Source organism: Jaculus jaculus, chromosome 1 (genome assembly GCF_020740685.1).
Source record: "Jaculus jaculus isolate mJacJac1 chromosome 1, mJacJac1.mat.Y.cur, whole genome shotgun sequence".
Classification (NCBI taxonomy): Eukaryota; Metazoa; Chordata; class Mammalia; order Rodentia; family Dipodidae; genus Jaculus; species Jaculus jaculus.
The window spans coordinates 9113215-9125249 of record NC_059102.1 but is presented as its reverse complement, the minus strand read 5'-3'; the positions used below and the strand labels follow the sequence as shown (position 1 = coordinate 9125249).

General features: G+C 42.3%; 1 protein-coding gene across 3 annotated transcripts in view; it reads right to left on the bottom strand.

Moving 5' to 3' along the window:
* Eef1akmt2 (EEF1A lysine methyltransferase 2) overlaps nt 1–11753 on the bottom strand; it is a 76879-nt gene extending 65126 nt beyond the window's left edge. For all 3 annotated transcript variants that reach the window (XM_045141989.1, XM_004659263.2, XM_045141988.1), the window contains exons 1-5: nt 11644–11753; nt 8845–8910; nt 7213–7327; nt 2638–2745; nt 169–385 (exon numbers count right to left, since the gene is read on the bottom strand). In XM_045141989.1, coding sequence (XP_044997924.1) covers nt 169–385; nt 2638–2745; nt 7213–7327; nt 8845–8910; nt 11644–11753 — 616 coding nt within the window. The remainder of the gene's footprint in view (nt 1–168; nt 386–2637; nt 2746–7212; nt 7328–8844; nt 8911–11643) is intronic.
* Nucleotides 11754–12035: the final 282 nt, after the last annotated feature.

Below are 12035 nucleotides of genomic sequence, written 5' to 3'. Positions count from 1 at the left end.
CAACCAATGTTACTTCTACATGCTTTGTATACAGTTAAAAGTTATTACCAAGGTCATTAATACAGAAGAAAAGCAGGCACAAACAGAAACATAAAAATCCTGTAACACATGGGGGAGGGTGCTACTCCAGTATTTAACTCAAGCTAAGCACACATTTAAGCCATTTACCTTCACTGAACTCAGTTAGCAACTCTTCCTTCGTCCAATTACATGAAGTTATTAGAAAAAAGCCTTTTATTTTCAACACCTCAGAGAGAGATGTCACATACTGCCTCCTCTTCTCAACTGCATTGTCAGGATTAAGACTTATGGCATCAAAAGTTCCTTTGTCAATACAGATATGAAATCCAGACAGCTCTGGGGAAGGATTCAAAAAGTCTTCAACCTATATTCAAAACAAATGTTCATGTGAAAACAATTAACACAATTTTTATGGAATTTAAGTGACAACTTGGATAAAAGGGGCCATTGATTATGATGGTATTTTACATACAATAAGCATATTTTCAACCTTATGGCTAACTTTCATGCACTTCATTCCAAGATCATTAAAGCCAAGATTAGGAGAACCTGACAGTATTTCCTGGGCATTCCAAATCTCTACAAATTTGGAAACAAATCAAAGCCAGGCACACTGCCTAATAATACCAGCACATTATAAAGCACAAAAGTTTGGTTTATGAAAAAGATGATTCTTTTGAAAAGGAAAATATCTGACATACTTATCAAATTAACAAAATTTATTTGGAATGCAGGTCAGCAGAAACAAGACTTTTGGCTTCTATTTCTGATTGTGTGACCGAAGGTAAACAAAGGGTTATCTGAAGTTCTGCTATGATTCAGCAGCCTAACAAAACTACTAATGGACGTAATGGATGGCTTGACACTTAAGAAATTACATGACTACTTCCATCTGTAATTTCGTTTTTTCTTTTTGGTTTTTCAAGGTAAGGTCTCACTCTAGCCCAGGCTGACCTGAAATTTTACTAAATGTCTCAGTGTGGCCTAGAACTCACAGCGATCCTCTCACCTCTGCCTCCCAAGTGCTAGATTTAAAGGCATGTGTCACCATGCCCGGCCCAACTGTAATTATTTAACATGGTAAATAATCCTGTACTTCACATGGTTAGCTGTACACCATCATTCTATTTTCAAGACACTGATACAATTTAAACATTAGAAACAGTGAATGTATACCTCAATTTTATATTCACAAAAATTTGCCAATAAATTTAATTCTGACTTTTCTTTCTTTCTTTCTTTCTTGTTTTAAATGGTCTTTCAAGGTAGGGTCTACTCTGGCACACATGGACCTAGAATTCACTATGTAGTCTCAGGGTGGCCTCAAACATGGTGATCCTCCTACCTCTGCCACCCCAGTGCTATGATTAAAGGCATATGCCACCACGGCTGGCTTGGAATACTTTTAAAAACAAGCATTTAGCTTCATGCAATTTTAATAAAGTTGCTTTATCTAAAACAATTGACTGAAAATTGGTATTACTGTACTTGTTTGGGGTTTTGTTGTTCTTTTGTTCCTTTATGATGTGTGTTTATGTATGCATGTGTGTGTTCGTGGGCGAACACGTGTGTGGAAGTCAGAGGACAACCTTCAGGGGTTTGCAGTTGCTATCCACATTGTTGAGGTATGGTCTCTCATCCATTGCTCCATTCATCACGACAGCTGGCCCACCAGCATGCAGAAGATTCTCCTGTCTCTACTTTTTTTTTTCCTTCCAGGTAGAGTCTCATTCTAGTCCAGACTGATCTAGAACTCACTTCTAGTCCAGACTGATCTAGAACTCACTCTATAGTCCCAGGCTGGCCTTGAACTCACAGCAATCCTCCTACTTCTGCCTGCCTCCTACTTCTGTGCTGGGATTAAAACCGTGCACCACTCCTGTGTCTCTTCTTTCTCACCACAGGCACACTGGGATTACAGACACGAGTGCTACCGTGTCATGATCTGTGTTGTTGATAAAGGCGTGTGGCACTACACTGACTGTCTCTACTTTCTTTCTCACCACAGGCACACTGGTGTTACAGTCACTGGTGCTACAATGTCATGATTTATATGGGTTATGGGGATCCATGCCCGGGTACTCAAGCTTGTGTCACCAAGCAATCCCAAATCCTGTTTACTTTGATTCTTGAGACAGGGTCTCATGATGCAGCCAAGCAGTCTTAACCTCCTCCGCCACCTGCCTTGATTCACCTCACGCCACCACATCTAGCATGTGTTTATGTTTGAGGACAGGATATTCTACCTCATACCCAAAGTATAGTATTCACTTTCCCTGACTCAAATTAAAAGACCACAACTCCGAAAAGCTAACTCTGGAGGAGTGTCCTCATTCTAAAACCTACATAAAACACTCATGCATTCAGCAAACATTTCACAGATACCTAAATGGAGGACTAAAAGCATTGGGTTTGGGAAAAAAACAAATAATTAAAAGAAAAAATAAAAAGCAATGTGCACACCTTTAATCCCACACTTGGGAGGCAGAAGTAGAAGGAGGACTGCCGTGAGTTCAAGGTCACCCTGAGACTACGTAGTGAATTCCAGGTTAGCCTGCCCTAGAATGTGACCCTATCTCAAAAAATAAATAAAAATTATAATAATGTAACAGTTACCTTCAACTTAATGTTAGATAACCCTTCTTTCTTTAAAATACTTCCAGAGAGCTGAATTGCAGAAGGAGAGTAATCGATTCCAGTTATATTAGAGAAACCAAATTTTGCCTAGAGAAAGATAAATAATTTTATACTTTAAAACTTTAAACAATATTTTATTAGTTATTTGCAAGCAGAGAGAGAATGATTTGGCTTAGGCCTCTTGCCACTGCAATCAAACTCCAGATACCAGCACCACTTTGTGCATCTGGCTTTAGGTGGGTACTGGGTAATGGAACGCAGACCATCAGGCTTTGCAAACAAGTGACTTTAACTTCTGAGTCATCTCTTCAGCCCCCATAGTTTAAATTCTTTAATATGTTTTCCCTATAAGTTACAATATTCCTTTAGTACAGGGTTGTTTTAATTCTGTTGTAGATCAAATGACATATAATCTCCAATTATCTATAGTGTTTAAATTTAATTTTAGCCTAAACAGAAACCAAAAGTTTAAATTTATATGATAACGTATTTGTTTTTATAATATCTGATTTCTTTTTCAAAAGGAACTTCATTTTCTCAAAGATAATGTATAAGCCCTCCAGCAGAAAAATATAGTTAACTTTTGATGATGTGCTCAAATTCTCACATAAACCTAAGTTTTAATTAACCAATTAAGTCACATAAATAAATTAAATGCATATGTAGTTAGGTTGATTTAAATCTTTTTCTTCAGTGTAATTATAAATTACACAATTCTCCACTTTTGTGTAGTGAATTTCATGGCTTAAATTCCCCATACATTCCACTAGATATTCCCAAAGGCTGTGAGACAGGTGGGGCAGGTATTACTATTGTAAGGAATTATAGCTCACTAGACTTGAACATTTTGCTGTCTGCTGGCTACAAAGCCTTCTAAAATATATGGCGTCTGTGGCCAAAGTATGGTGGCAACTTCTGTTCCACACTCACTCCCTAACTACGCTCACTGTGTTTAGCCAATACACGATAAATAATTTCAAAGAAAATGTAAAAAGCAAAAACAGTTGCAAAGTGGAGTATGGCCTAAAATTCCCTTGGCAATCTTCCCTATTTACAAGTTGATTGTGTCATTCAATATTTACTAACTTGGGCTGGAGAAATGGCTTCGCTGTTAAGGCATTTGCCTGTAAAGCCGAAGGACCCAGGTTCGATTCCCCAGGACCCACATAAGCCAGATGCACAAGGGGCACATGCATGTGGAGTTCTTTTGCAATGGCTGGAGGCCCTGTTATGCTCATTTGCTCTGTCTCTTTTCTATCTCTGTGTTTGCAAATAAAAATTTTAAAAATAATCATTTTTTAAAACTTAAAAAAAAATTAGTAACTCCTACGGACCCCACTAACACTTAGCTTTCTTAGCCCTAAGTGACTGACTCCTAACATAAACTCAATGGCACACAGACCAGGTGCTGTCCACACAGCAACTGTGTTTTTTTGCTTTCATTTTTCCCCCCTTTGAGGTAGCATCTCACTTTATCCCAAACTGACAGGGAACTCACTCTGTAGTCCCAGGCAGGCCTTGAACTCATTGCACCTAATTCCAAATCTGTTACTGTGGGGTCTAGAAATTCAATAGAAGCCTATTTTCTTCTGCATTCTACTAAATCTTCAAAGCAGTTGCTGTAACATTGTCAGATCCCACAGGGGCGTGAATTAAATGCATATATGATTTTGTTAAAAGTTTTCAAAGTGCCAGCCGTTAGTCAAAGTGAGATATTTTTCTGTTGGACTTAGTAGTAAGTGTAACTCAATCTTTTTCAAGTCATATCCCTAAACAAGTATAGTTAACAGTTCAACACTTAAGTTTTTTTTTTTAACTTTTTGTTGTTGTTTATTCTTATTTATTTGAGTGCGACAGAGAGAGAGGCAGAGAGAGAGAGAGAGAGGAGAGAGAGAGAACGGACGCACCAGGGCCTCCAGCCACTGCAAACTAACTCCTGATGCGTGCGCCCCCTTGTGCATCTGGCTAACGTGGGTCCTGGGGAATCAAACCTCGAACCGGGATCCTTAGGCTTCATAGGCAAGCACTTAACTGCTAAGCCATCTCTCCAGCCCTTAAGTTTATTTTTAATGTTTTATTTATTTGAAAGGCAGAGAGAGAGAATGAACATCCCAGGGCCTCTAGCCACTGCAAATGAACTCCAGATGTATGTGCCACCTTGTGTATCTGGCTTACATGGGTACTGGGGATTCAAACCTGGGTCATTAGGCTTTGCAGACAAGTGCCTTAACTGCTAAGCCACCTCTCCAGTCCTAAGGTGTTTTATAAGTCTGGAGGAACTTCTGTATCTTCAAGTATTCTGTTTGTTCAGGTTTGAAAGTAGGGTTAATGTTTGAAGTACAGTCTCAAATAAACAAAGGCTTCCCTGAAACTCATGCTATAGTTCCTAGCCTGGTGTTAACTCAGATATACTCCTACCTCAGCCTCCCAATGCTGGGATTACAGGTATGAGTCACCAACACCAGCTTCAAGTGCTTTTTGTTTAAAAGGTCCATGACCTTGTCAAATTCTACTCTCTGGCAAAGGGTGTGTTGGAAAGTAAGCACAGTGCTATGAAGGGACAATAGCCCACACCTAAATAATTAGGCAGAGAGGGGTTTTTTGGTTTTTGTTGTTGTTGTTTTTAGGTCTTTTTAGATATGGTCTTGCTCTAGCCCAGGCTATCATGGAATTCACTGTAGAGTCTCAGGCTGGCCTCGAATTCACAGCAATCCTCCTATTTATGCCCTCCAAGTGCTGGGATTAAAGGCATGTGCCAACATGCCAGGCTTTCTTATTTATAACCAGTATTTTTACTTCTGTGATCTTTAAAACATGGCACTTTCATCCAAAATGTGTTTTGATCTGCGAATTTTAAAAGTACAAACCACACCAAGTGTGGTGGTGCACGCCTTTAGTCCCAGCACCTGGGAGTCAGAGGTAGGTGGATCACTATGAGTTCAAGATCACCCTGAGACTACATAGTGAATTTCAGATCAGCCTGGACCAGAGGGAGATGCTATCTCAAAAGAAAAAAAAAAAAAAGGCCAGGCATGGTGGAGTACACCTTTAATCCAGCACTCTGGAAGAAGAGGTAGGAGGATCACCATGAGTTTAAGGGCACCCTGACACTACATAACAAATTCCAGGTCAGTCTGGACTACTGTGAAACTCCACCTCGAAAAAAAAAAATACAAATCATCCACTTGAAAGTCTGGTTATTGCTTCGTCATCACAATTAAGTGGCACTGTTTTCACAGTCCTAATAATTGGCTTCAATTTTTTTTTAAGACAGAAAAAAAAAAACTAGCATGCCAGGGCCTCAGCCACTAATATCAAACTCAAGATGCCTGTACCACACAGTGGGCATGTGCAACCTTGCGCTTGCCTCACCCTTGTGCATATGGCTTACGTGGGATCTGGAAAGTCAAACGTGAGTCCTTAGGCTTTGCAGCTAAGCATTTTAATTACTAAGCCATCTCCAGCCCTAGCTACAAAATTTTTATCTTTCAGATACTAGGAAGATGGCTCAATAGTTAAAGGTACTTGCTTGCAAAGCTTGCCAGCCCAGGTTCAGTTCCCAAGCCCCCCATATAAGCTATATGCAAAGTAGCACAAGATCTAGTATTTGCCTGCAGTGACAAGACACACATACATACATACAGACAGACACACACACACACACACACAAGCACACACAACTTATTTTACTTTTTGCCTGGTGTGGTGGCAGACACCTTTAATCTCAGCTAGGAGACATTCTCTCTCTGCCATTTTTTTCTCTCTCTCGCTCTCAAATAAATAAAATATTTTTTAAAAAAGATGTAGTTCCTTCCTCAGAAATCAGCTTTCCAGCCTTTGTACAGCCTTTTTTTTTTTTTTTCAATAGGAATTAAGGTTTGCAGAATTTGGGGTTCCAATATTGCAACATTTTTACTCTCCAGATTTTACTCGTTCAGAATTGTGATTTTTGGATTTAAATTTTACAGATTTTGATCATTTGGTATTATGGCTTTCAGGATTATGCTTGGCCCGTTCACTTAGTGCTTTCTCATAATCTATGCAGTTTCTCTTTCATGCCACATGAATATCAAAGTCACTGGTATGACTGCTTTGTTGATTCATATTTAGATGGTCAATTACCCCAACTGCAAGCCTTTTTTAAACTTTCATTTTTAAGATTTGGCTTAGGGCTTCTCTCTCTGCTTGACCTGTGAAAAAGGGCCAGCTTCTTCTGCCATGATGGAACTTCCCCTAGATCTGTTAAGCTTCAATAAAAATCCCTTCCTCCATTAACAACAACAACAAAATTGGCTCAGGGCTGGAGATGGCTTAGCAGTTAATGCACTTGCCTGCAAAGCCCAAGGACCCATCCATGTTCAACTCTCCAGGTCCCATGTAAGCCAGACACACAAGGTGATACAAGTGCACAAGGCTGCACATGCTCAGAAGGTGGCGCACACACCTAGAGCTCAACTGCAATGGCTGGAGGCCCTGGCATGGCAATGTTCTCCTCCATAAAATTAAAAAAATAATAAAAATAAAAAGAAACACATGAATACTAAAAGTACCAACAAGTTCAACCAGGAAAACACCATTTCCAGTTCCAATATCAAGCACTGAAGAATCCAATGGAATTTTATGTTTCTGCATCCACCGTATTAGCCGGTTCATACTCTCTTCTCCAAACCTGCTGGCAACAGAATTAGTTACAAATAACAGACATAAAACAAAAATCACTACTATATTCCACTTAAACAGCTTATACCAGATGCTCATTTAAGTCTTTTTTGAGAATGTGAAGTAAAACTTGTGATTAATTAGGCTTTTTTTCTATTGTTATTTAGGAGAAAATACCTCTAAAATTGAATACGCTAGGTCCATGCACACACACACACACACACACACACACACACACACACACCAGCACTAGTCCTTAAAAAATGTCTCAACAACAGTTGTCTTGGACATCAACACATGCTAATAGTTGGGAATTTTATTGCTTACTGAAAAATGATGGGGCTGGAGAGATGATTCAGTGGTTAAGATGCTTGCTAGCAAAGTCTGGTGGCCCAGGTTCCATTCCCCAGTACCCAAGTGAAGTCAGATGCACAAGGTGGCACGTGCTTCTACAGTTTGCAGTGGCAAGAGGCCCTGGTGTATCCATTCTCTCTCTCTCTCTCTCTTCCTCTTTTTCCCTCTGTGCTTGCAAATAAATATTAAGAGGAAGGAAGGTAGGAAAGGAGGGAGGGAGGGAGAAAGATGGCACAGTACATGCTTTTAATCCCAGCTCTTTGGAGGCAGAGGTAGAAACACTGCTATGAGTTTGAGGATACAGGTCAGCTGAGCTAGAGTGAAACCTAACCTCAAAATAAAAAGAAAACAAGAATGGTAACTGAAGAATGAAAGTCCTGCCAAGCATGGTAGTGAACACCTTTAATCCTAGCACTCAAGAGGCAGAGGCAGGAGGATTGCTGTGAGTTCAAGGCCATCCTGACACTACATAGTGAATTCTAGGTCAGCCTGGGCTAGAGCAAGACCCTACCTTGAACACCCCCTCCAAAAAAAATAATAATAATGTAAGTCCCGGGCTGGAGGGATGATTTAGCAGTTACGGTACTTGCCTGCAAAGCCAAAGAACCCAGGCTGGATTGCCCAAGACCCACAAAAGCTAGATGCACAAGATGGAACGTGTCTGGAGTTCATGTGCAGTGGCTGGAGTTCCTGTTATGTATGAGTGCACGCGCACACGTATTTCTCTCTCTCTCTCTCTCTCTCTCTCTGTTAAATAAATAAAAATAAAAAGAATAAAAGTCCTTCCCTAATACTCTAATCAATTTAAAGTTGGGCCATTAAAAAAGAAAAGAGAAGGGCTAGAAGATGGCTCAGCTGATGGCCTACATTTGATTCTCCAGTACCCAAGAAAAGCCAGTTGCACAAAGAGGCAAATGTGTCTGGAGCTCATTTGCAATGGTGGGAGACCCTAGCACAACCATACTACATTCACTCTCTTTCCCCCGAAATCCCCAAAAATAAACAAAAAGAAAGAGAGATTTTAAATCTACCTACTGAATCCAGGACTTAAGGACTCCCAAGCATCTCATACTGTCTTTGGTATAAGCACACATATGCACGCACACATGCACACACATATACACATACACTTATAATCATTTGGATCATAACTTAGTTTTTTCTCTAACTCACCAGATTTCTCCTGTATCGCCATATTCTTGGAATGTTTGCAGTTCTCTCTCATAGACTGCATCCCAACTATGTAAACAATGAAACATAACAGTCTAGAATTAAAATGTACTATGAATTAAATGGATGGTTCTAATATACTACTGAACTACTTTATAAGAGATTTAAAACATTAGTGTTACCAAAAGTGCATATCCCTCAGTATTTTTACTGTCCTTACATTAGAACAATGAAAAGTATGGGCAAGCACAATAAATAATGCATGTTGAGGACCGGATGCATATCCAGCATATATTTTAGCTTAAAAAGTAACAAAGTGAGCTGGATGTGGTGGCACACACCTTTAATCCCAGCACTCGGGGGGCAGAGTTAGGAGGATCACTGTGAGTTCAAGGCCACCCTGAGACTACCGAGTGAATTCCAGGACTGAGAGCCTACCTCAAAAAAAAAAAAGTGGCTGTAGAGCTGGTTTAGCAGTTAAGGCACTTGCCTGCAAAGCCAAAAGATCAAGGTTCAACTCCCCAAGACCCACATAAGCCAGATGCACAAGGTGGCACATGTGTCTGGAGTTCCTTTGCAGTGGCTGGAGGGCTTGGTGCACCCAGTCTTTCTCTCTCTTTCTCTTTCTCTCTCTCTCTCAAATAAGTATATTAAAAAAACTTTTTTGTTTGTCTGTTTTTCGAGGTAGTGTCTTACTCTAGCTCAGGCTGACCTAGAATTCACTATGTACTCTCAGGGTGGCCTCAAACTCATGGCAATCCTCCTATCTCTGCCTCCCAATTGCTGGGATTAAAGGCGTGCACCACCATGCCTGGCTAAAAAAAAAAAAAAACTATCTAAAAAAAACTATCTAATACATAAAGTAAGCCAGATGCTCATGATGGCACATGCATCTGGAGTTTGTTTGCAGTGAACAGACGTCCTGGCACAGCCATTCTCTCTTTCCCTCCCTTCCTCTCTCTCTCATAATAAATTTTTTTAAAAAAAAAAATTTTTAAGGGCTGGAGAGATGGCTTACCGTTAAGGCACTTGCCTGCAAAGCCTAAGGACCTAGGTTCGATTCCCCAGAACCCACATAAGCCAGATGAAAATGGTGACACATACATCTGGAGTTTGTTTGCAGTGACTACAGGCCCTGGCATGCCCATTCTCTCTCTCCCTCACACTCTCTCTCATAATAAGTAAAAATATTCAAAAAGGCAACTGTCCAGGGACCTCTCAGTCTCAGATCCAAGTCCAAACCTTGATTGTACAACATGTTACTGCATTATTTGGTCTTCAATGTGCAGATAAGAATTTTCTGCCACTATAGTACAACAGTGCTCACAATGAAACCCAGCAAAGATAAAGCTGGCTTAAAAGTTAAACTTAACTTTGATGTAATTCTTCATGCCATTTTTTTTTCTTTTGTGAGATACCTGTTTACCACCTTGTTTAAATGTAAATGTTTCCTAAGCTTTTGAAATAAATTTCCTTTTGTTAAAAAAAAAAAAAAAAAAAAGCCTGAAGAGATGGCTTAGCGGTTAAGCACTTGCCTGTGAAGCCTAAGGACCCCGGTTCATGGCTTGATTCCCCAGGACCTGTCTGAAGTTCATTTGCAGTGGCTGGAGGCCCTGGTGCGCCCATCCTTCCTTCTTTCCTCCCTCCCTCCCTCCCTTCCTCCCTCCCTCCCTCTCTCTCTCTCTCTCTCTCTCTCTCTCTCTCTCTCTGCCTCTTTCACTCTCTGTCTCTCTCATTCAAATAAATAAACAAAAAAATTTTAAGTTAAAATCTAAGTGCTACAGATATTTCATGTATTGTTTGTGCCTCTGCTCCTATTATAGCTTTCATATTAAATTTTCTCTTAAACCAAATTTTGCCTTCTCATCCTGGTTCAACTCTCAAAAGCCCTGTCCTCCAAAGTTTCCTCTCATCCTAATTACTGTTCCTCTTCCATTTATCTATCTACTAGTTCATTATTTTCATTTATTTATTTAAGAGGCAGAGAGAGAGAGAATAGGCACATCACTGGGCCTTCAGCCACTGCAAACAAACTCCAGACACATTGGCCACCTTGTGCATCTGGCTTGCGTGGGTTCTGGGGAAATCGCACCTGGGCCCTTTGGCTTTGCAGTCAAGCGCCTTACCCACTAAGGTATCCCTCTACCCCTCATTAGGTAATTTCTGAGCGCCTGTTTTTAAGTCAGATAATTTTCTCTCTCCCCAAAACTCCCTACTATCTTCTGCCTCACGCCTCGGATCGTTGTCCACTCCCACCCCGTCCAACCCGCACAGCCCTTAGCCTGCAAAGCTCCAGACCCGCAGATGCCCTGGGCCTCGGGCTCTGCTCCAGTCCCCCCCCCCCATGGAGAGTCCACCCGAGCCTGTGGGCGTGCGAGACCTCTACCAGCATGTCCCAAGAGCTTCACGGCCTGTTAGTTAGGCGCCAACCCTCTGAAAAAACAAGTCAAGTCAGGTGTGGTGGTGCACGCCTTTGATCCCAGCACTCAGGAGGCAGAGGTAGGAGGACCGCCGTGAGTTCGAGGCCACCCTGAGACTACATAGTGAATTCCAGGTCAGCCTGGGCCAGAGCGAGACCCTACCCCGAAAAACCAAAAATAAATAAATAAATAAATAAATAAAGGAAAGAAAAGTCCACTGTCTCAGGTACCTGCAGGGGCTCCCTTCCGCACCCCCAAAGGCGGCCTTCAGCCCGCCACGCCCCCCAGGCTTTCCCGTCCCACGGTCTCGGCCCCGCTGGGCCCCTTGCGGGCCCCAGCCGGGCAGAGCCGCTCATCCTCCGCTCCTCCACGCGACACTCACTGCTCTCGGGTGCCCAGCGCCGACGGCACGAAGCCATCCTCGGGCGAGCCGCCCGGCCGAGCCCGCTCCGCGGCCACAGCGCCGCCGCCGCCGTCGGCGCCCGCGCTCATCTCGTCGGCGCCCAGGTGGGCCTCAGGCGCCGCCATAGAGACGCGAGGCGGGCAGAGGGGACGCGCGGCCCGGCTGCTCTAGGCAGCGGGAGGTCCTCGTCTCTACTGCTCCTGGCTCGGTTTCAGGAGTCTCGGGCCGCCGGGCTCTTGGTGACGCCGAGTCCGCCGCGCAGGCGCGATCGGCAGGTTGCGCCTCTTGCCAGGACCCACCCCCCCCCCCCCGACCCGCCAGCCTTAAGGACGCCCTTTCCCTATGGCTCATGAAGAGACTGTATTTGGGGA